This window comes from Lissotriton vulgaris, chromosome 3_2 (genome assembly GCF_964263255.1).
Source record: "Lissotriton vulgaris chromosome 3_2, aLisVul1.2, whole genome shotgun sequence".
NCBI lineage: Eukaryota > Metazoa > Chordata > Amphibia > Caudata > Salamandridae > Lissotriton > Lissotriton vulgaris.
In genome coordinates, this window is record NC_141690.1 from 248,309,653 (window position 1) to 248,334,227 (window position 24,575).

The 24,575-nt window shown below is 48.9% G+C and overlaps 1 protein-coding gene across 1 annotated transcript in view; it reads left to right on the top strand.

The window, feature by feature from the left end:
* ATRN (attractin) overlaps positions 1 to 24,575 on the top strand; it is a 960,574-nt gene that overhangs the window by 881,097 nt on the left and 54,902 nt on the right. The window contains exon 27 of the mRNA XM_086964304.1: positions 10,203 to 10,310. Coding sequence (XP_086820430.1) covers positions 10,203 to 10,310 — 108 coding nt within the window. The remainder of the gene's footprint in view (positions 1 to 10,202; positions 10,311 to 24,575) is intronic.

Sequence of the window (24,575 nt, forward strand, 5' to 3'; positions counted from 1 at the left end):
GGACGGTTTGTTTAAATCTTTTATCTTGGCTAGGCCGAGACAGGATGTCTGTTGGACACTGTCGTTCAAAAACATTATTTGTTCAAGGATACTGCAGGCTCGAAACAAAGCTTCTATTCCCTGCACCTGCCAGTCTTTTGTGCTCCAGACAGTTATTGTCTCAATGTTGTCTTTACAAAAGCCAAAACCTAATGTGGACAGCTGAGCATAAAAGGCCGCAGAATAAATTTGCTTCGTATTAGTTAACATACTTTTCATTCCTGTCTTATTAACATTTTTAAAATAAAATGTTTCTGGATTTGAAAAGTTAAAACCTGAAAAGTATAGACATTTTTCATAGAATGTTTTTTGAGCTACCCTTTCATGGCGTTGGACAATGTTTCCATTGATTATAAGCATAAACATTTCTAGGGCTTGCAAGTCTATGCAAGTAATGATGACCATAGTGATTATAACAGTACATTTGTTCATAATCTGAGGAACCTTCTAAGAATTCATGTTTTGTAAATTTTGCAGACCTCTCTAAGTCTGACATCATATTCTTAACAGTGTCAAAGTCCCAATCATCAGAAAATGTGCTGGGTGAAACAGTCACTCAAGGAAACCTTGAATGGATGTGGAATCTTCAACAGCAGGAACAAAGATGTCATAATCAGTTCTGTCCCAAGCCATACCACCATGTATAGGAACGGCTGTGATGTTTACTGATGACCGGTCTCTTTGTTCACAATGGGATGATTTGTGTGGCTTGAGGAGTAAGTTGATGTTCTTACTTGCTGTGTCCATTTTAATTTTACTATATCTACCATTCATCAGCATTCCCAGAGTTAATAAATGAATTAGCCAAAGTAGGAAAAAGAACACGCCTAGCACAATCCAAAGTTCAACCCATGGTAAAGCCAGATAAGTTTTTTCCAGTTGATGAAAACGTTCTGTTGCTTGTTCTTTGAAAGTTTTCTTTGCTGGTGTCATTTCAGGTTCACTAGGATCCTCGGAAAACGTATCAAAGTTAATGAAATAACCAGAGGCAGTTCTGTCAATTGTAGGGATTGCATCAGGATTATTTGAAATCGCTGGAGCTACCTCATCACTTCTCATATTAGTATAGTCATATGCTATTTCATTGTAGACAGGCGTTTCTTGACGAACTGTTATTTGGGTCTCAAGAGGTACAAGTTCCATGGCTTTGTTGCATAGTCCTTCTTTTCGTACTGCAGATTCCTCAAATGTGATGAGTCTCTCAGTTTGAACCTCTTGGATAGTAGCCTGGGGAGCGACCACAACTCCGAGTCGGGCCCCGAATGCTGAGCCATGGCTCCGAAAACTTTGCTGGAGCGGTCCCGAAAGTTGCTAGAGGCCCCGGAGTCTGCTTCATGCCGTTCAAGGTCCCGGTCCCATGGGAGGTTGAGGGACTGGACACGGAGCCACCTTCACCATCTTTCGATGAAGTCTTCGCACTCAGTCAGGTAAGTCGAAACACAAGAAGTCGAAGAAGCGTTGACACTCTTCGCCTTCCCCTAGCCTGTCGCATGACACAGCTGAGGGTCGTGTGGTGCCACCTCGCGGCTCCGGTGGAGCCTGCGCAATTGCCTAAAGCCTACCCACCCTTCCCGGGTCCATTGTTGACTCGGGCCCAGCTGCAGGACTTTTTGTCAGCCATGCGTCTCCTTTTTTACCCATCGATCATGCCTTCGGGTTCTGCGGGCCCGAATGGGGGCCCTCGCTGCTCTTCACCGTCTGCTCCAACGTCGACGACTCCGGTCTCAACGCCGTGAGAGCCCCATGGATCCATGCATAGATCCCAGCCGATGTCTGGTGGCCTCATACAACCTCCACCGTACATAAACGTCTACGGCACCGCCACCGACGTCGGCCGGCTCCCCAGCCGACGCCGTCCCTGGCTTCCACCCCGACATGGAGACGGCGCCGAAATGGTGTCGGTCGACGCAGATTCCGACGCTGATGGAGAATTTATATCCCTTTCTCCATCCGCCTTCCTCTTTTCTGCCTGTCCAGCAGGTTGGGGAGGACTGGGAGGGGTCTGCAGACCCGAATGCGAGTTAGACCCAGACTGGGAAGAGGATTTGGAGGACGCACATGAGCTGGATTATACTCCAGAACCTGGCGCACTGTCTCCTTCTACTGAGGAGGGTGGGTCATATTCTGTGGTGTTGCGTAAGGAATCTGTGGCTCTCCACCTCGAGCTCCCTACAGTAGCCATCAGGACTAACCTCCTGACACAAGTGCTTCGGCCGACGTCTTCCTCTATGGAGCCGCTGCTGCCGTTTAACGATGAACTTTCAGACATCCTTTTGGCCACCTGGTTCAGGCCCAACACAGGGGCTCATGTGAATAGGAACATGGCCCGATGCCATAGCCTGGCCCCGGACGACCCCATTTTCCGCTCCAAACACCCTACACTGAGAGCTTGGTTGTCCAAGCTTCTGCGTCCCCAAGCACATTTCCTTCCGCACCACCGGACAGGGAATCCAAGAAACTGGATCAGTTTGGGCAGAAAATGTTCACTTCCACCAGTTAAGGGCTGCGGTCTGTGAACACCGCATCTTTCTTGGGCCGTTATTCCCACTCTGTGTGAGATATATTTGCGCAAATGCTCACTCAGTGTCCGAAGGAGGCCCGGACGGTGCTCTCACAAGCTATTGCTGAGGGGAGAGAGGCAGCCAAGTTCACAATTCGTTGTGGCCTTGATATCGCCAACTCGCTGGGCAGAGCGATTTACACGACAGTGGCGAAACGCTGCCACGCCTGGCTGAGGACAACCTGTCCAGCCTCCACCTACATGCGTGGAGATTGAGCGGCGACAGCTGATTCCATTTGACTAGCCTCCTAAAGTCTGTGATATCATTCTGGCAGCCAGGCGTCCCTCCACTAAATCGGTATACGCCTGCAGGTGAAACAAATTTGTGGCATGGTGCAAAGCAAAGGCTATAGATCCCCTTTCTGCCCCTCTTTCAGAAGTCCTTTTGTTCCTTCTTTCTCTGGCCCAGCAGGACTCTGCTCTGGGCACTATTAAGGGCTACCTTTCTGCGATTTCAGCCTTTCTCAGGCTCCCTGATCAGCTCTCTTTTCAAGTCCCCTGTTATTAGATTTCTCAAAGGCATTACTTACCTTTTCCCTCCTATTCCGTTTGTAATGCCGCAGTGGGACTTGTATCTTGTTCTTACTTATCTGATGTGCGCTCCTTTTGAGCCGCTTCACAACATTCCTCTTCGTTTATTGACTTTGAAGACTGCTTTACTGGTTGCCATCACCTTCACTAGGCGCGTGGGTGAGCTCCAGGCTCTTTTCTGTAAGCCTCCTTTTCTATCTGTTCATCCGGACAAGGTTGTGCTTTGCACTCGTCCTTCCAGCCTTGCCAAAGGTTGTTACTGCCTTCCACATTGGGCAAACTATCACCTTGCCCACTTTCTTCACACCACCACACCCTTCCAGAGAGGGCGAGAGGCTCCACTGTCTTGACCCAAAACGTGCGCTTTCTTTTTACCTCAACGCACACAACAGTTCCAGGTGGATGACCAGTTCTTTGTTGGCTACGTAGACGCCAAGAAAGGCCAGGATGTACACAAGAGGACTATCTCCCACTGTGTTGTCTTGTGTATCAAAGCCTGTTTTTCTCTGGCTAAAAAGGAACCTCTGGTGGGGTTGCGTGCCCATTCTACCAGGGCATCCGCAGCTACTACTGCATTGGAACGTGGTGTCCCCCTGTAAGACATCTGTCAGGTAGCCCCGTGGGCCTCGCTGCACACTTTTACTAAGTATTATTGCCTTGACAGTCAAGTCCGGAGAGACTGCTTCTTTGGCCGTTCTGTTCTCCGTGACTTCCTGGTGTGATCTTAGTTCGCAGACCCACCACCGGGGTTGGTATTCCTGGGGTATCTATTCTAAGATAAAGAATGTATCACTAACGTGTTTCTTTCAGATGAACAAGTTACTTACCTTCGGTAACGATATATCTGTAAGAAACATTAGTTTGTGATAGATTCCTTCCCGCCCCACCTATCCTCCCCGTTCTGAGAACTGATTTCTAGGGTTAAGGTCATCCCTTTTAGGGCCCTAGTTTCAATACACCAGTGGTCAGTATCTTGCATGGCTCTGCGTTTCTGGCACGGAAAATAGTGCACAGAAGTGACGTGGGCGCGTCTAACTAGCTCCAGGGATGTCATCTCGGTGACCATGATGCCAGCAACGTACGCAGAGCCGCACGACGACTCCTACCGACTCACAGGGGTACTGTCCAGCAGGGCCCTGATGTCATCGGTGGCGGCGATGACGGCAGTTTTGGAACTGTGGTTGCTGCGGAACCCGGACTTGGATGGGTCCAGGATGTTTTTCTCCTCGAGATAGCAGGTCAGCTGTCGATAGACCGTTTTCTCGATGACCTTCGCCGGAAACGGGTGCAGGGAGATGGGCTGGAAGTTCTTGAGGTCCCTCGGATCCGCCATGGGTTTCTTGAGTAAGGCTTTGATCTCGGCGTGCTACCAGCTCTCCGGGAAGGTCGCGGTCTCGAAGGAGATGTTAATGGCCTTGCGGAGATGGGGTGCGATGGTGGCGCTAGCTTTGTTGAAGATGTGGTGTGGGCATGGGTCTGACTGAGAGCTGGAGTGGATGGTGTTCATGATTTTGATGGTGTTGTCGTCGTTTATGTTGGTCCAGGTGAGCAAGGGTTTGATGGGGGTGGTGTCCGTGTGGTCTGAAGTGTCAGTGGCTGTCGGGTGGTTAGTTTGTTGTAGCTGTTGTGGATGTCTGCAATCTTGTGATGGAAGAAGGCGGCAAGGGAGTCCCACAGGTCTTGCGATGGTGAGATGCCGTTGGTGTTGGAGGTAGGGTTGAAGAGTTCCTTCACAATGTTGAAGAGCTCTTTGCTGTTGTGTGCATTGTTATTGAGACAGTCCTTGAAGGAGACCCTTTTGGTGGCTCTGATGAGGTGATGGTGTCTGCAGATGATGTTCTTGTGGGCTGCGTGGCTGTCCGGTGTCTGTTCACGGTGCCATTTCTTCTATACTTTTAGGCAGGTTTGCTTGAAGGTCCGCGGTGAACCAGCAGGCTTTCTTGTTGGTGCCTCTGTTGGCGGGTTTCTTGATCGGGGCGAGAGGGTTGGCGCAGTCGTCGATCCAACGCCTGAGGTTGCGGTCGGCGGGTGGGTTTCGGGCGAGGGTGTTGTTTAGCTGGTCTTCGACGATTTTGCTCCAGTTGCGGCGGGGATCTGTTGAGTGCAGTGGTGCATGGTGGGTTTCAGAAAGGTAAAGTGGATGCAGCGATGGTTGGTCCAGTGGAGTTCGGTGGTATGGCTGAAGGTGACGTTGGAGCTTGTGGAGAAGATGGGGTCAAGCGTGTAGCTGGCGGAGTAGGTGGGTGTTGTGACGAGCTGGCTGAGACCGAGGTTGTCAATCAGGGTGGTGTAGTTGGTGTTGTTGTTGTTTTCAAGGTGGAAGTTCAGGTCTCCAAAGGAGGATGTAGTCTGTGGAGGCAATGGCATGCGTGCTGTCGAAGTCAGCGATGGAGTCGCTGAACTGAGGCCGGGGATCTGAGGGGTCTGTAGATGAGATTTCCTCTGAGGGTGGTGTTGGGATCAGTGTGGATCTGGAAGTGTAGGTGTTCGGCGGTGCTGAGGGTGTCATCGGTGCTGGTCCTCACTTCATCTTTCCTCTTCCTGATGTTCGGCTGTTCCCTGAAGCATGGACCAAGTACAGTTTCCAGCCGGCAGCCGATGTCCTTCCACTGTCCACATGCTCCTCCAGTTACTATGTATATATTCTTCTTTAGTTGAGTTCTAGCACTCCAAAGGAGTGCACGTTTTTTCTGATGGTCTCCCCTTCACCCCGCACCCGTTGAATGTCATTGCTTGCACCCAGAGCTCCTTCTGCCATGTTGTTGCTTGCACCACGCATTAAGTAAACATACAACAACAGTAAAGCGCACATGGTTCCGTGGTTTACAGTCCCTTTTTGCCACTGAAAATACTTTGATGGTAATCACAACGTGTTGTGGAAAGGGACCCTCTAACTGCTGGACTGGATTAGATTTAAATGGCAATAGGAAACCATGGTTAAAGTATTCATCTTCAGCTTTGTCTGTGGTTGGGAATAACAGCGACTTTGTATTCGAGGAAACTCTGAAACAGCCGCCATTTGCTTTACTAGGGATTTCTTTATAACTTAAGGCAGGTGTTGCTTGATGTTTGTTGTTGCTATTTTTGCATCTGCATCTTACTCTTTTATCAACCTGTGGAGCGCGTTTTGTAAAGTGCAGAGTACTTTAAAACAAAACATAAAAATTCTTTTCAGGTGAATTTAAATGAAATGTAGATCAACAGAATATAGAAGAAAATGGCTTTTGTCTGCCCTGTACTGGTCACATTAAATTCCAGCTGTTTTGAAGTTGTTTTCTTTTTTACCAAATCAGTTCTTTAAAGGAGTGGTTCTTCATTAGGTTTTGCCTGTGCTTGCAAAAACTTGTAAAACCTCTTGTAATTATAAGGTGTTGTCTACACAGCACTTGCAAGATCTCTTGTAATTAATGCAGACCTAAGTGAGACCTATTGGCATTGTCAATGTTTTTTCAAGATGTTGCACAGCAGCACAGGCTGCTGTGCAACATGGCTTAACGTAAACAGAAAGAAAAGCCATGACTGCTGTGCAAAATCTTTTAAAAAACATGAGAACACCAATAGGCCTTGTATAGGTGAAACGTATTGGCGTTCCCAGTTCTTGGTTTTTTTTTTTTTGGTTTTTTTTTACCCCATAAACTTCTTTGGTGCTGCTTGTTGGGGGTGCATGAGACTTTGGCGGGAGCCACTGTTCAAAAAAACACACGTGTGTACACGTTCACCCACTCTCAAGATGCTGTTGTGTCTGAATGTGGTAAGTGATAGAGCTGTGGTTCTGCAGTGTAGCATTTTCTTCAGTTGAGTCCCATTATTGCAGGCACCCTCATTGTGATCGCGAGCACTCTGACTGATATCTCCTTACAGGAATACGAGTGAGAGCTTTGCGCCCAAGTAACGTCCTATTCCGCTCCAGTTTGGTGTGACCTTGCAGGGATGTCTTTGCCATAGCCATGGAAGTGTCCTCTGCTTTCTTCCACGCGCTTCCACATCAATGTCTTCTACTGCAGTCATTCTCAATGTCTGCTTAATGCATTCCTGCTGATTAAATGTCTGCTGAGAGTCCTGAAAGCTTGTGAGGGAAGGGGGGGAGGGGGGGGGGGGGGGGGTAATGAAGCCCAACTGATGGTCCCAGTTTCGGTGAGGATGATTTGATGCCCAATACTTTGGAAATCAGCACTGTGCTCAATTGTCTCCTGCAGTGTGCAGACCTGCTTTCACAGAATGGTGGTTGGGTTGGATGCTCTACCCCAGTCATCTGACTTTGTGTCTGCATGGGTGGAGATTTGGAGATGGTAGCAGACATCATCTAACCCGTCAGCAAACACGAAAGGGAATATAATTATGCAGGCTATTGGCGTACTTTTGTTGAGGGATATAAGCTGGCATGTTTTCATCCTTTTTGGTACCACCTTTCTGGTGTTTTATGGTTCTAACAGGGCTTTGCAGTCACTACTGTTAAAGGCTACTTGCTTTCATGAACAGCCTTCTTTATGCTGACAATTAAGGCACATTTTCTGAAAGCTTTGCTTTACTGGTCTCTTATGGATCTGTTCATTATTCTACTGCAGGATTTGAATTTGCTTTTAATGTTCCTCGTGTCTCCATTTGAACTAATGCACAGTTGTCTGGGTCTCTTTCTAATGATAACTATTTTCTTGGCCACAATTATTTTGTCCATGGGGATGATGAACTGCATGTGATTCAGTCCAACCACCTTTCCCAGGGTCATTTTTAGATAAACTGGTGCTTTGCACCTGTCCTACATTTATGCTAAAAGTGTGGGCCATTAACGTGAGCCGTTCTCTGTTGTCCACCTTCTCTTCTGCATACCCCACAAACATGAGTGACTGCATAGACTCGACTTAAGGTATGCAATCATAATGTATTGCCAGCTTACAAAATGACAGACCTTTTTTGACCTATCTTCTGTGCATACCTGAACCTCATCCCAACCAAGATAGAACTCCTGTTTTCTGCCAAGAACACCCACAAGAAACTTTATAAACCTGGCTCAACATGACATGAACCTAGACGATTAGTAACCACAGCTTTCATCAAATGGCAAGTAATTTTGATTTACCCTTGAGAACCAGATCGATTAAAAAAGCTAAAACCTCACTTTTAAAGCAAAGATCTCACTTCTACAAAAAGTGAAACCATTCTAGAAAACACCTTCAGAACTGCTGTATTTGCCTTTGTATGGTGATAACGCTCTGCTCCCTGGCCTCCCAGACTCCACACTGTCTTCCTCTTAAGGGCATCCTCATGCTGCAGCTTTCCCCATAAGGGCATACTCATGCTGCAGCACATCTCATCGAAGACCTGCAGAAGCATGATCACATCACCCCCATCCTGATTGAACTCTATTGGCTCCCCTTGCCAGTACGCACCATCTTCAAAACCAGCTACATCATTTATAAAGCCATCATGTCCTAGTGGGTCTCAGCACACCTGCAGCCAGGACGCCTTCAGATTGCAAACTAAGAAGTGAAAAAAAGACCAAACCAAAGGCAGCAGACCCTTTCCATCTGTGCCCTCGGGATATGGAGCATAATCTCCTATCCATCAAGACCACCCCAGCATTGCTTTAATTTAGGAAGGAGTTGAAGATACAAGTCTTTAAAAAACACTACATCATAACTCATTGACTGTTAACAAGCCACTTCTCTCTTCTATCACTCTGACTTTACTCTTGTATTTGCCTCCGTGCAGTGCTCTGCTGCATTTTGGCTCTGTGCACGCTATATAACTACAGCATAGATAGACACACAGAGTGGGCGATCAGCTCCCTGCGGTCTCCACTGGAGCAAAGAAGGGTAGTGCTAACGATGCCCATGATCTTATGTTGGCTTACTTTTGGTATTATTATCTTATCTCTCGGGGACGACAAAGACCATATGGCTGACATTCATGTCCACTGCAGCCATTAGTAGGGTGTCCCAACAGATACAATTTGTGAGTCGTGATCCTCTCAGCCTTACATACTTTTGCTGAGCATTATTGCCTCACTATTTAGGCTTACAGTGATGGTTACTTTACCATGGTTGCACTGCATGACTTGCTTGATTGTCAATACTCCATTCCATTTTCCTAAGGGCATTGCTTTGGGACCCATTCATAAGAACCTGTGGGATGAAGTATGCATCAAAAGCAGAAATGGCATACAAGTTAAAAAAAAAGTGTGGACATTGATTCATTCATATATATATATATATATGTGTGTGTACGTGTGTGTGTGTGTGTGTGTGTGTGTGTGTGTGTGTGTGTGTGTGTGTGTGTATATATATTTATATATAATATAATATACCGATTCCTCACCTCCCCATCCCTCGTTAGTGCATGTACTAATAAGATCCTATAGTATTTAAAGTGTTGTCAATTTTTATTGTTGCTGCCATTTACGCTCTCTCGCTCCCTTTTCACCTGCTTTCATGCAGTGTGGAAAAAGCACCTAAAACCGATGCCAACTGGCTGTTTAGGTCTCCTGTCATCATAGCTTGGGCAGGTAAAGCCTCGCGGCATATCCTGACCATGCTAGAGCTGATGCTAGCCAAAAATAAAATCTAGATTCAATCTGAGGGTTGAGTGAGTCATAAGGTGAAGAATCTGCAGGAAGATACAACATCCATCAAAAACATTAATACAGACGGTGAGTACCTTGCTTTTATTACTTATCCTTTAATTGGACATATGAAACACATGAAACACTCATAAATCAGTACCAATTGTTAAGTTGGCTTAAAGAAAATAATATGGTGATCCGAATGTTAGCAGCACATTTGATCTGTCGGGCTGAAGAAACTTGGTAAATGTGGGTGAGGACAATGGAGGTGCCAGTTTGTTGATTGCATGATGCGATCACTGTAGAGGCGCTGTGACCCCTCCCTGCTACCTCCTCCATGGCTGTGCAAAGCTTCACATATGCAGTCTGCGCCTTGAAGGTATTTCATATAATAATTCTGCAAGTTGGAGACATGCCATAGAAAATGTTACCTAAGTTATGTGTGGTGTTACTTGCTCTTGCATCAAATAAGAACAGTTTAAGCATGATTCTGCATACATTTTGTTTTATTAGCAACTTCTTCGTGAGATGCAGCAGATGGCAAGTCGCCCGTTTGCTTCAATTAATGTTGCATTGGAGATGGATGAGGAGCCTCCTGATCTAATTGGTGGAAGCATAAAGGTGGGTGATGTTTTTGACAGTGTACTCTATAGTTACTCAGTTGGTGAAGGAATCACCTTGGTTGACAAGTGCAGTTGAGGGACTGGAAATTGAATAATTGCCATTAATAGGCACATTATTTTGGGCACTTTATTGTGAACGATTACTTGCTCTGTAGGACACATACAAGATGTGTTTCAGGGTCCCCATGATGCTCTGAGGGTGAATGTTTTAGCTTGATTAGGGCTTATTACTGTTCTGAAATCTCACTCTGTTATTCGCTGCCTTGTACAAGTGAGTCTTTGTTACTTATTTGTACTTCTGCCAGAGGTACTGCTTCTGGTCCTCCTATGATCTTTCCGAATTTCAGTTTGCTGTGTGATGTGAACTACCTTCTAGAAGTAGTTGTTTATTCTTGAGTTTATTCCTTATTTATCACCTTGCATGCTCATGACGAGCTCGGCTCGTCATGAGCTACAGTGCTCCGGTGCTCTTTGAAGAGCTTAGCTCGTCATGGCCTTTAGAACGCTTGCACGCTGGGCTAATTCCCCTGCTGTGCTGAGCGTTCTAAAGAGCTAGTCATGAGCATGGGAGCGCTGTGCGCGCCCCCCCTCCACCCAGCACAGCAGGGGAATGTGCCGAGCAGCGAAGGGGTTATACAGAAAAATTGGGCTTATCATGCTCTTTTGATGTTTCTGAAATTGCACTAACTGAATTGCCAGTGTCATTTGTTTGACCAAGTTAACGTTCCAAAACTTGCCACATATGAGATCTGCCACCTAAAATTCTTCCACTAACTTATACACAACTAATATATTGAAAACGATCCCAGTTGAGATATTTCACTGACATCCTAGCAGTAGCACAGAAGTACTCCAAATGCATTGTCTTATAAAGATCCCAGTGATAAGGCACTGATGATTTTTTGCCTTTTGATACAGATTACTCAAACCCTGAAAAACTTAGTTTCCATTCACACTTCTACTTAGGAGTTTACTGACCAAAAAGCAGGGGAACATTAGAACTTGAATTCTTCTTTTGAGATACAAAAATGACTAAAGTTACATTTTGGTAAAAGTTGACTGGGTGGTGAGGGAAGGTTCACTGACCATTTGGAGCACACAATGGCCCCATCTGCATCGCCTGATTTCTCCTTCCTAGAGCAGCTTGACCATTTGAGATTGATCCTGATGTTTCAGGCTCCATTGTCGGTTACACTTCTGAAAGTCCTCTGCTTTTTAGCATTGATGGGTGTATACATTCCAGTTCCACATATCCTTTGGAGTATTAGGTCCCTTCAGTGGTGCTTCAGACAGCAATACTTCCAACAGCTGCTGAGCCGCTGTGCTCGCATGGAGATCTTAAGCTCATTCCTTGTAGATCTTGACTGATGGACTTCCCTGAATGCCTTCGACTGCATGAAGTCACAGGAGTCACATCTAGGAATTGTGATCAGAGCCAAAGCAGGGACCACGGAAGCTGGCATTGGAGCCCAACAGGGACATGTGTTTGCAACAACATAAGGAGGGTTTGAACCCTGACACCTTAGGAGGTGACATTTGCTGTTGTGTGCTGAACAAGCGTCACCAGAATTTTGAAGAATCTGGAGAAAACTGAAGGAGAGCTCCAGACATGTATTAGTAGATGCATAAAAACTGGAAAAGGCATCAACACATGTATGCTGATAGTGTCCCTGCTTGGGCAGCCTGAGCCGCTGTGGGGAGTTACATGGCATCACGTTGCAGCGCTGCAGAATTACTGCTCGGTGAATAAGCTTCTGGATCCAATCTGGCCCTCCAATCTGATAACAGACCTTCTTTTCTTAACTCGGCAGCCAGACCTCCATTGTCACTATCACCCCCTTGTTGGGCTGGGATGCTTATCTGGGTGAGATGACTTTGTGTGGCTATGGGCCCTGATGGAGCGACAACTACATATCCGTACCTGGATCTGCAGGGCTTGTCTAGCCCGAGACATTTCTCAAATCTATCTTATGTTGTGCTCAGAAGGTCATCTTGGGCGGTACTTGGGCCATCCACTTTCTCTGCAGTTAAGGACATCAGTTGCTGGGCCCTGTGCTGGGAGAGCTTGTTCTTGTGGCAGTGAGTTCTAAAGCACAGACTTGTCTAAGTGTCAGCTTGCTGTGAGGGCAAAGGTCTTGATTAGTCTGTCAATGAAAGATTAAAAAGAAAGGCAACCCGACCCAATGTAGGACGCGTGGTCTTCTCCCTGCTGAAAATTTGCTTCATTAACCTTTCTGCCTAGTTGCTAAGCTGAAAATGCCTTCTATTCTACATCCTGCTTTTCCCATGATGTGGCTTTGGGAGATGCCTCACAGTTTGTTACAGGATTCCACTGATTTTGAGGATTCAAATAAAGGAGTGCAATAATAGTGCGCCAGCTGATTCTCATTTCCCTGGACTAGATGTTGAGTATTTGGTATAGTGATCTATCGGAACTTCGTATTTGGCTTCCTGGTCCTCTTCAGGGCTGAGCAGATCTTTACCTGCAGGATGAACGTGTCTTCATCCCAATCCGTGAATGCTTCGTCTACACATTTGGCGATAGAGCAGGATAATTAAAGGTTTTCAGACTCACACCAAGATGGCACATGTCATTAAGATTGCCTGAAAACTGACTACTAAGTCTGGTTGTGCTAGTCTCTGGGACAGATTTGACGCTTAGTTGCAGGCTTAACCCCAATTGAGGCCAGTTTTTCAGACGTTTACTGCATTTCCTTTGCTCAATAGGGTTTGGCAGTTTCTACTTTAAAAGTGTAACTGGCTGTGTTGTCTCTATTTGTGTGTGTTCCTAACCACTCTTCCTTGTTCAGCTCACCTCTAGTGGCTCATTTCTTGAAATGTTTGTTTTTATTCACATCCACCTTTGTTATTCCTCAGTGGACATACTTTTGGTTCATACTTAAGACTTAGCATCACCATTTAAATTGATGCTCTTGGAACTCTTTTGATGGCAGGTACTTTGGCCTGTAGGATCAGAGTGGCATGGTCTATAGGTTTGGCTACCATCTATAGTATGCTACCTTGAAAAGTTGGTCCTATATCCATTTTCCTCAAGTCTACCAAATGGGATGGCCTCCTTTGACTAATAGCGAGTCTGTGTCTCTTCCATATTTCTTGTCCACTCACCCGAATGCACCTGGGAAACAGTTTCACAGTCTCCTATTATTTAGATGAGTCAAAAACAGATATACTAATATTTGTTGGCTTTAGTGGGGTCAAGGAAGCTAATGCAGTGAGCAACACAGTAGTCCACACCTACCCGATGTCCGGTCAAGGGGGAGTTAAGCACACAGCAGCAGAACTTTTAAAAAGGTGAGTGAGCATGTATGCCTCACACAAGTAACACTCCATAAATAGGTCCTATTCACTACTGCTAAGCACATTGTATCCTGCCACCACTGCACTTGTTCTGCTTATTTCTTGGTAAAGGCGGTAGCCTTCCAAAACTAGGAGGATCGCTCTTTGGGTGCCTCTCCAGGTCCAAAAAGACTGCAATCCGTGAGACGGGCCTATGTCATGGCACACACAAATGATACGTGTTTACCTTTGCCAAAAAATCCGCATTAGGGACCCAAACAACAGTTGGCAGTCAAGACAGGGTACACGTCTATAACCTTGAAGAGGCTTTTCCTTATTTTTGCTTCCTCAGACAGCTGAAAACCTGGCTCTTCCCACAGTAACCTAACAGTCAAAAAGTTGTTCTTTACCTCATTTTGCTAATTTCCAAATCTAGATTAATGAACTATAAGCAAGCACCATCAAGCTAATGTTCGAAGTTGAGCACTAAACACAATCTAAGTTCAGTTTTTTAATATTGGTATTAATTTTCTGTACCATACAACCATTAGGCCTGGTATATGATGTACAGGTAGTGTGAAGCATAAATTTGATCATACCACAACTTGGTTCAAAACAAGAACATTGAAAGGTCTGTGAGACAATCATATATTATTTAGCTTTCCGAAATACGATCTTAGTGAACAGTTTGATCTCCTGTGATAAAGGAGATTGCATCTGCACAAAGCCACACTGATAGTTTGAGAGTAAAATGTGCTACAGTAAAGCGACTCCATATTCACAAAGCTCTTTGTGCATTTGTGTGCCCCGGTAATACTGCTTGCCTGTCCCCTCGCCATGATTTGTAGATGTTATGATCTGGTAGTAAGCTGCAGCAAGTGTTCATATTTATTTGATGTTTTCATATTGCATGTGGTACAAGCTCAGCATCCCACATCCTTGGTCATTAATGGTAGTTGATAGTTTCTGCCAGACATTTTCGGGAATATCAACATCAAACGATATTCTGGTTAGGATTCCTGCTCTTTATTTTATATGTCAATAGGGCCTTGTTCTCTACCTCCACATATTTGCCAAGCGCTTTCTACGGTTGTATCACCTATACAGCAATGTCTGAGTTCCATTGCATGGCTGTCTACTTTTTGGTCAATAGAGACCGGTCGGCACATTTGCTCTCAGCTGTTTTTAGTTGGAGTCGTAAGCCCTAACAGACATGTCTTCTGGACATTCATTATAATTCTACCAATCAGTGTGTGACCTTTGTCCAGTATTGTGTTATGCCAGTGCAACTCAAAAACATGCATTAGGATGGCTTTATCAGTGACCTCTAGCATATTCATCCAACAATAACAGTAAGTCCAATACAGTATGTGATATTGCATCTTTTTCAACCTGACATTTCAAGGTACTGTTTAGGGGTATTTAATGACCACTTCAATGCTGTATCATTCAGTTCACCACCTAGATCCTCTGTCCATGTTTTGTGTGTTTGGAGGGTAAATATAGTCATGGCCTTCGAGGCCGGACAAAGCTGGGGCACCGTCTTCCGGCCACCCCACCACGTTTGTCTTACATTGGCTGCAATATGTACTGCATTGTCATCTTCCTCCTAGTCTGAGAGAGGTAATGGCGTATTTACCGGGTCAAAAGCCCTTTCAATCACTGCTTGTAAAAACACAGAATAACTTTCCTGGGAAATGAAATGAGGTGTTTTGCATAATTTTGTGAACAAAATGTCCTTCAAGCTTGATAAACCAACAGCCAATAAATAGGATATTTCGCCTACTCAGTTGTCAGATTTTGTGCCTGCCCACTCCATACGTCTCTGGTATTATGTGAGTAGGGGTCTCTGAGAATAAGCACGACTGAACTACACCGATTCTACTGTTAAATAAGTACCAAACCAATGTTGGTGGCGCCATGTAGTGTAGTACCTATAGTACCCCTGCAGGATCTGCACTTGTGGATAACATACACTGTGGGCCTGGTGGCAGACTTATTAAATGTAAATGTAAATTGATACTTGTATAGCGCACTACTCACCCGCAAGGGTCTCAAGGCGCTTGTACGAATACCGCTGTGGAACCCATCCTGGCTTTCCCTGTGAGGCGTCCACTCCTGGGCACCCCCAAGGTGGAGGCCAGGCATCTTTCGCGTTGTGGGGGCCGTTGTGGAGATTAAGCAAGCTATTGCCCAGAGTTGCAAAGTGGGACTCCATGATTAGAATAGGCACCGAGGCGAGAATTATCAGGTCTGTGGCATTTTTGAGCCCAAGACCCACGAGGCGGGGAATTGAACCCTGGTCCGGGGCTAGACCTCTGCATCAGGGTCTGCCGCTCTAATCATTGATGTGTAAGAACAACAGGAGAAGACCCATATACCTCGTTGGGATGGGTGTGTCGTGTAAGCAGAAACAATTCCCAACAGGTATCATGTAAAGACAGTTTCAACAATGTATGCAATGTGCATTACAAAAAGGAAGAAACAAGGAGTCACTTGAATTTTTTTAGAGAAGGCAGTATTATTCACCAACAAGCAAAAGGGAATGGTCTTTCACATGACAATACAGTTAAAACAGCACTGTACAGAGCAGATCATGTGACAACCCAGTGGCACTTGGTGCAAGGTGCTATATACAATTGGTGATAGTGAAGGTGCAAGTGCTAAGGTGAACAGCGTGATCGACGCATGAACTGAAGTATTTACATCAAATAATGGCTCCACAGAAACAAGTTGTAATCACTTAAAACAAAATTATTTGAACAGGAGCACAGAAACGTGATATGCGTCATATGATTCAAGCTGTAAAGTCGACGGCGTTTCGATCCCCTTTAGTCGGGATCGTCATCAGGACAGGGTTGTCGATGGAATCAGTGCTGTGGGCGAAAGAAGGGCAATTTGAGCGGAGGACCGAGGACTGGGGCATGGAGGGGGGTGGGTGGTAGGTGGGTAAGGTGGTCAGGTATAAGTATCAAAGCAGTGAAAGTCTAGATGTGGATGTGGCGTGATGGGGGTGGGGGTGGGGGCCGGAGTGGGGAGTAGTAGGAGTGTTGATTAGGGGTGACTAAGGTGAGTGTCAACGTCAAAGGATATAGTTGGACAATTTGGAAAAATATTAGCAGTTAAAGCAATAGTGTACGGGTGAGTCAGGAGGTCGACAAACTAGTGCGACGTAGGATCGAGTGATGAGGGAGTGCAGAAATGGCGGAGAAAGGGGAAAACTTAGTGATACTCAGGCAGGGGAGCGCTGGTAGCTGAGGTCCATGCGGTCGCTCAGAAGTCGAAAGCTGCTGGAGAGCAAGGGGGTGGGGGGTTACGAAAACCTAATCAAGTTCAGAATGTAGGCAAGATGGAAAAACCACGGTTAAGTGGAGTTACCTGATCGTTGAATATATCTGAACAGCGTGCGGGACTTGCTGCGCCTACGGGGAGGAAAAGAACTGGGAGTAAGAGAGCCGGTGGCGTGAGAAACAGTTAAGTAACCACGTACTCCGATCGCACCGAGTGTGCGGGAACTGGGCTTACCTGAATGAATCAGGGCGGCGGAAGGCAATTGGGGCTCTTCTGGTGGGGGCTACGAGCAGTTAATGCTGGAGCTAACTAAGCAGGTATGAAGCCTACATATAAATGAGGAAGTCAAAGGCTAGGGGCGGAGTGCGGTCAGCGCGGGAGGCGGGGTGGGGGCGTGTCGCGATGTTACAGAGGTAACATTGGCAAACAGGAAGTGGCGAGATAGAAGAGACTCAGGGTGTGTCGTATTGTTGTCGAGGCAACACTGACATACAGGACGCAAAGGGAGGGCGCGGTAAACGGGGAGGTCTACTAGGATCGGAGAGTTCGATAGGGAAGCGAGTCGGGGTTGTACAAGTCGTGGTGACAAAGTACACAGTACATCCAATATACATTTCAAAGTATCAAATTAGTATTAAACATTGTGGGATCGGTCAATAATGAGTGCGAGGAGGGGTGTCTGTACAAGTAATTAGTGTCCAGTTGGATAATTGGTCTGAAACCAGTGGGTTATTTGACAACATGATAAACTCTATCCACGGGGGAAGAAAACATTGGACATTACAGGTAGTAGGGGTCCAACAGAACACACGGTTTGAAACCAGAGAGTTAAGTACATGGCAGTAGTCTATTTGGAAGGGCAGTGGACTTAAACGGTGATAGTGTTAGTCCATTCATCAAGAGTGTTTAACCCATGGTTGACAGAGTCAACTCGTGCAATCCATTTACATTCAGCTCTATTGAGTAGAGTGGCCATGTTCCCCCCTCTGATGGGTAGTATGGGTTTTTCAATGACCATCCATCTGAGATCTGTGTCAGTATGTGATTTTTCCATGAAATGTATGACCAGTGGAGCTGTAAGTACTTTGCAGTTAATTCTGCTCTTGTGTTGTATTATCCGTTGTTTGACCATTTGGGTGGTCTGCCCAATATAGATTAGGTCACACGGACAACGGATGGCGTAGATGACATTTTGTGTTTTGCAGTTCGAGTGGTGGGAGAGTAGATGGATATGTCCATTGTAGATGAATTCTTTTGTGTTAAATGTCAGCTCACAGACGCTACACGATTGGCATTTGAAATGTCCAATGACTGGGTTCAGTCCCCATGCAGCTGTAATAGTGTGTTTTTCAGTTGTGGTGGTTGGCCAGGTAATAGCATGGACAAGATGGTTGGCGATGTTGTTGCCTCTTTGGTATGAAAATAGAGGTGGTGCATGAAATTGTTCATCAAATCGTAGCACAGGCCAATTTTCCTTGATTATTTTGGCCACTTTGTTGCTGTCTGGGCTGAAAACGTAGACAAAAGGGATTCTGGTCATAGACTTTTTGTTTTGATTAGGCATCAATAAATCCTCGCAGTGGTTGTACCATGCTCGTTTCTTTGCTTGTGTGACCAGACGTCGTGGGTAGCCTCTATTAACGAGTTTTATAACCAAGACGTCTGCCTCCCTGAAGTAGTCTTTGCGCCATTTACAATTGCGGCGAATTCGTAGGAACTGGCCAAAGGGAAGTCCATCGCGTAGGCCTCTTGGATGGTTACTTGTGTAATGTAACAGGGTGTTACGTTCCGTGGGCTTGCGGAAAAGAGATGTTCCAAGGGTCCCCTCTTCTGCATGGATAGTGACATCAAGGAATGGTAGGTCATTAGATTTGGACTCACTCGTGAATTTGAGGTGTTCTTGTGAGGAGTTTAGCCAATCAATAAAGGGTTGGAGGGTATCATCTGTTCCATTCCAGATCAATAAAATGTCATCTATGTATCGGCGCCACAGATGGATTTGGGGCCGATATGGGTTGATGGGGTTTAGGATTAGTGATTTTTCCAGATCATGTACAAATAGGATGGCAAAGTTGGGGGCGAAACAAGCGCCCATCGATACTCCTTTGATTTGCAGGTAGTATATATTTTTGTACATGAAGTAGTTGTTTTGCAGGGGGCGTGGCTTGGACGCCGATCGGGCTGGCGGCGTGAGCTCGCAGCTCCGCGCGGAATCCCGCTAATTCTCCTGTTTTCGGGACCCTAGGCGACCCGGAGACGACGTTCCTGCCCTCTGAAGTGTAAGGGGACAGCTGGGCGCAATCGGAGAGTCGCTGGGGGACTGCTGGCCCCGAGAAGATCGAGAGAAGAGGCGGCCGAGGTGTTACCGAGGGTGAGAAGAAAATGGCGGCGAGGAGGTCGGACGGTCCCGAACTTCAGCCCTGAGCCAAGTTGTCGCCGAGTGGCAAGAGATCCTGCACTCGGCTGCCCGAGGCACTAGGATTGGCGGTGCTGTGTCCTGAGACCAGGGGACGCTGACCTGATTCACCCAGGAGCTCGGGGACCCTCGTTGGCCACCGCCCTGAGACTCATCCTTCCCCCCCCTCAGGCCGGAGGGGGGTGACGGAACGGAGCCCGTCCACCTGGCCACTGTTCCTGAGAGCGTCGGCGGGGACATTGCGCTGCCCGGTGCCCGGAGACCGGCACGGAACCACGGACGTAATCGCAAAACGGGCGACTGGACTTGTGACGCAGCACCCTGGCATGGCGGCGATCGGAGGGCCGATGCCCGGGAGTCGCGAGGGGGACTCGGCGACATCAACTCGGCTGAGTGAGAGTCCCTCCCCGGAGCTTGATCAGGAACAGCGGCTGAACCGGCGTTTGGATGCCATCCTTGATGCGATCACCTCCACTAAGGAAGCATTGCACAATGACATTGCCCAAGTGGCCACGGGCCTGGGGCTGCTACGCGCGGATCACGCGAAGCTGGCAGACAGGGTCAAGGACCATGACCAGCTGTTGCTGGACCTGAAGCCATCGGTGGTGACCGCGGAGCACAGGATCACGGACATATTGGCCCGGCTGGACTCGCTGGAGCGGAGGGCGGAGGATGCCGAAGGCCGCAATAGACGGAACAACGTGCGGGTCGTAGGCCTGCCGGAACGGATTGAGGGGGAGGATGCGGTGGCCTACATGGAGAACTGGTTCCGCACTGTGGTGGCACCGGAGGGGCTTACTCCTTTTTTCACTCTGGAGCGAGCTCACCGGGTGCCTGCTCGCCTGCCGGGGCTTGGCCGTCCCCCCCGACCGATGGTGGTGCGGCTCCTCCACTACAAGGACCGGGATCTTCTCATCCAGCGGGCCAGGATGGCGGGCCCGTATGAGGTGGAGAACAGTAAGGTAACGATCTTCCCGGATTACACTCAAGCGGTCCAGAAGAACAGGGCATCGTTCCTCGCTGTGAAGAAGGAGCTCAGGGAGGAAGGCATCCAGTACTCCTTGCTCTACCCAGCCAAGCTGCGGATCATTATGGACGGCACTACGCACTTTTTCCAGACTCCGGACGAAGTTTGGCACTGGCTCGAGTCATATAGAGCGGGGACGGACAGATCACATCAAAGTAGGCGAGACCAACCCAAGCAGCCCCGGGTGAGGCAGTCACAACGCATCAGATCCCGCAACAGGCGCCAGCGTTAGAAACGGGAGGCTCAAATGGCGGCGGAGAAGAGGGATGCGCTCGCAGCGACGGCGGCCATCACAGGGTCGCAACAGAACAGTGAACGGGCAGAAACGGACTCGGGAGGGGAAGGCAGCAGAACAGGAGAGGAACTTTCAGAGGCGGAAAGCTCGAAGGGGCCGATAGTAACCCCACAGACATCGGATGGTATTTTCTGCGGCTGAGATAGAACTGGGACTGGATCGGGACTTCATGGTAGGGTGATATCCTGTTGATGGAGGGCGGGTTGCCGGGAGGGGGAGCTGTGTGCTTTGGAGGGGATGAAGGTGCGGGGTGCGGGCTCCGCTAGCTGGGGTCGGCGGCGACTCACCCCCCTTGGGCCCTTAAGGTCGACTGTGGTGGAGACCACAGGGTAAGAGTGTGAGAAGTTGGTTCAAGGTTTGGATGGGGGCGGCCATTGGGTTCGTGTGCTCTGTCCTGGGGAGTGGGGTTTGGGAAGTGTTTCAGTTTTGGGAATGTTCGGGGGGGGGGGGGCAACTGCAATGGGGGGGCCATGGACCTTTGTTATTTGATTCGGACTGTACGAAGTTGGAATGGGGACATTACCTAACTTGAAATGCCTAACATGGAATGTCCGGGGGCTGCGGACCATGGTGAAACGTCACAAAGTGCATGCATATCTGGTACGCAGGGGGGTTCAGATTGCTATGCTCCAGGAGACTCATCTCACCAAAAAAGAGTGCGCTGCCTTGCAGAAAAGATGGCGGGGCCAGGTGTTTGGCACCACTTACTCAGCGTATGCCAGGGGGGTGTTGATCTGGGTGAGGGCGGGGATACCCTTTCAAGTGCTGAATCAAGTAGTAGATCCGGATGGCAGGTTTGTGGCGGTGGAGGGGAGGTTATATGGACGGGATGTGGTTTTCTGCTGTGTCTATGCACCGAACACTGACCAAGGCCGATACTTTGATAGTCTCTCGGGGTCCTTGGCCTCTTTCCTGGCGGGTCCGATAGTGTTAGGGGGGGACTTCAACTCGATTACGGATGTTGCTCTGGATAGGTCCCATCCCCCCCTAGTAGACTCTCCGGTGCGCAGGCTGGCCGCGCACAGGAAGGACTGGCAGGAACGATGGGGGTTGCTGGATGTCTGGAGGGAGCGGCACAGGGGAGCCAGGGATTATTCCTTTTATTCCGCTCTCCATGATCTACATGTCAGGATCGATTTGGTGCTTTGCGGGGGATCCCTAGCCCCATTGATTACCCATGCGGAGTACCTGGCTAGGACTATATCCGATCATAACCCCCTATTGGTGCACATTCAGTGGCAGAGAGAGCGCTCAGTGATACCAACATGGCGGCTTCGGCCGGAGACGCTAGAGGATTCTGTGTTCAGCGATGCGGTTCGGCAAGGCATTGATAGTTATTTCGGAGTGAATGAGGGCACGGCTGCGAGTAGGTCTACTGAATGGGATGCAATGAAAGTGGTGGTGAGAGGGGTGTGTTTGGGTAGGTTCTCAAATGCTCGTACGACTGTGCTGAATGACCTAATGAAAGCGGAAGAAACTTTGAGGGACTTGGAGCGCCGCAGGCCGGCTAGGCCAGGTCTACAGGCCCAGTTGTTGGAGGCGAAGGAAGTGGTTGCCACCGAGACGGAACGTTTGAGGTGCTATGACTATAGGCAGTACATCATCAGGGCACACGCAGAAAGGGACAAGGTGGGTACCCTCTTGGCCAGACTAGCTAACCCGGAACTTAGGGGCTGCCCGATTCTCAGCATTAATAATGCGCAGGGAGAGATGGTGTACTCCCAGGCAGCGGTATTGGAACGATTTAGGGGGTATTTGAGGAACTATACCGGAGTCAGCCGGGAGTGGGGGTTCAGGACATCGCGGAATACCTGGGGGAGAGGCAGCTCCCGATCCTGGACGAGGAAGACGTGAGGGAGCTGGGTAGCCCGATCACGCTCACGGAAATACGGGTGGCCATCAAACATATGGCCCGCAACAAGACGCCCGGGGTGGACGGACTGCCAATTGAATTCTATTAACAATATGTGGACAGCTTGGCGCCCAGGCTGCTGGTGGTGTATACGGAAGCCTTCGAGACGGGGGCATTGCCTGGGTCCATGCGGGAGGCCTTATTTGTACCGCTCCTCAAAGCCTGGCCGGGATGCCGCGGATGTGAGGTCTTATCGCCCGCTGTCCATGCTGACGGTGGATTATAAGATCCTGAGCCGAATCCTGGCCACCAGGCTGGCCCCGCATATGACGGGCCTGGTACACAGGGACCAGGCCGGGTTTATACCCACGAGGAGCACGGCGCTGAATATCCGCCGCCTGGTGGGAATAATGGACGCCATCTTGGACAGGGAGGCAGCACCGGCGGTTCTGTCTGTGGACATCGAGAAGGCCTTTGATAGCTTGGAATGGCCTTTCCTGGATGGAGTGCTAGAGAGGTTTGGCATGGGCGAGGGGTTTCGGAGGTGGACGAGGGTCTTATATACCTCAGCGACGGCGAGAGTACGATTGGGCGGCCTGGTGTCTGCGGCGTACCCGGTGAGCAGGGGAACACGACAGGGATGTTCTCTCTCCCCCCTATTGTTTGCCCTGGCGATGGAACCCTTGGCGGTCCATGCGAGGTCAGGTGACCGATACGCGGGGATAGTTAGTGGCGGGCAGTGGCATTATATATCGCTATACGCGGATGACTTGCTCCTGTACCTAGCTGACACCTCGGGGGCATTGGTTGGAGCGATGGATCTGTTGTCTGAGTTCGGCCGGCTGTCGGGCCTTAAGGTCAATTGGGCGAAGACTTGTGTGTTCCCGCTGCGAGCGGGATCGCCAGCCCCTAGCAGCGATTTGGGTGTGGTATGGGAACCCTCTTGCATCACCTATTTGGGTGTCCGCATTTACCACGCGGCTGCGGACCTATTGGAGGGCAACATTGGCCGCTGTGTCCGGGCGCTGCGGGGCAGCTTGTCTTTCTGGTCAACCCTCCCGCTGACAGTCCTGGGCAGGATAGCACTGTTGAAAATGGTGGCGCTCCCCCGCTTCCTCTATTATTTCCGAACGCTGCCTGTCTGGATTCCCCAGGGGGTGTTTAGAGAACTGCGGTCAATGATAATTGGCTTTCTATGGGGGCATGGCCGCCGTAGAGTAGCCCTGAGCACGCTACTTCGCCCCAAGCTGGAAGGGGGCATGGCTGTGCCCGACCTCGAGCTGTATTATCTTGCAGCGCAGTTGCAGGTCCTTACACAGAACGTGGCCAGGGTGTTCCGGGGCCCGGAGGAGGACCGGGATCGGGGAATACAACGCCACGTGCTGTCCTACATCATCATGCAGCAGCGGCTCGAGTTACGGGCCCTCACCATGGAAGAGCGGACGCTCCGGCTGTGCTGGCAAAGGAGCCTTCGGAGAGCGAGGGCATCGCGGCCTTATGCCCCGGAGATCCCGATCGGGATGTTGACGGCATTGCCGCACGGAGGAGATTGGTCCCCGTTGCTGGATTGGGAGGAGGCGGGACTGCAGGTGGTGGGCGACTTGTACATAGATGGGGCTTTGGCGCCGTTCGAAGTGCTCCGGGACCAGTTCGGGCTGCCTGCTGGGGGCTTCCTCCTACACGCGGCAGTAGTGGCTGCCATACAAAAGCACTGGAAAGAGGGGCTCCTGGAACCCACGACGACTATGGCGTGCCAATATGTGGTGATGGTGGCTGGTACGTTCAAAGCTGTGACGTGCCTCCATAATAGGATGCTGAACGAGGGGCTGGAACCACTCCAAGGGCTCAAGGCTAAATGGGAGGTGAGCGTCGGCCGGCCCATACCGGATACGGCATGGGGTCACATCCTGCGACGCACGTGGAAGGGCACTAGAAACGCGCGTTTTCAGCAGGTGCATTTCTATGTGCTCCATAGGGCCTATTTAACTCCTGAGAAATTACAGCGGTACTTTCAGGTGCCGGATGCCTGTTGCCCGCGGTGTTCGTCCCCGGGAGCGGACATGGACCACTTGTTTTGGGGGTGCC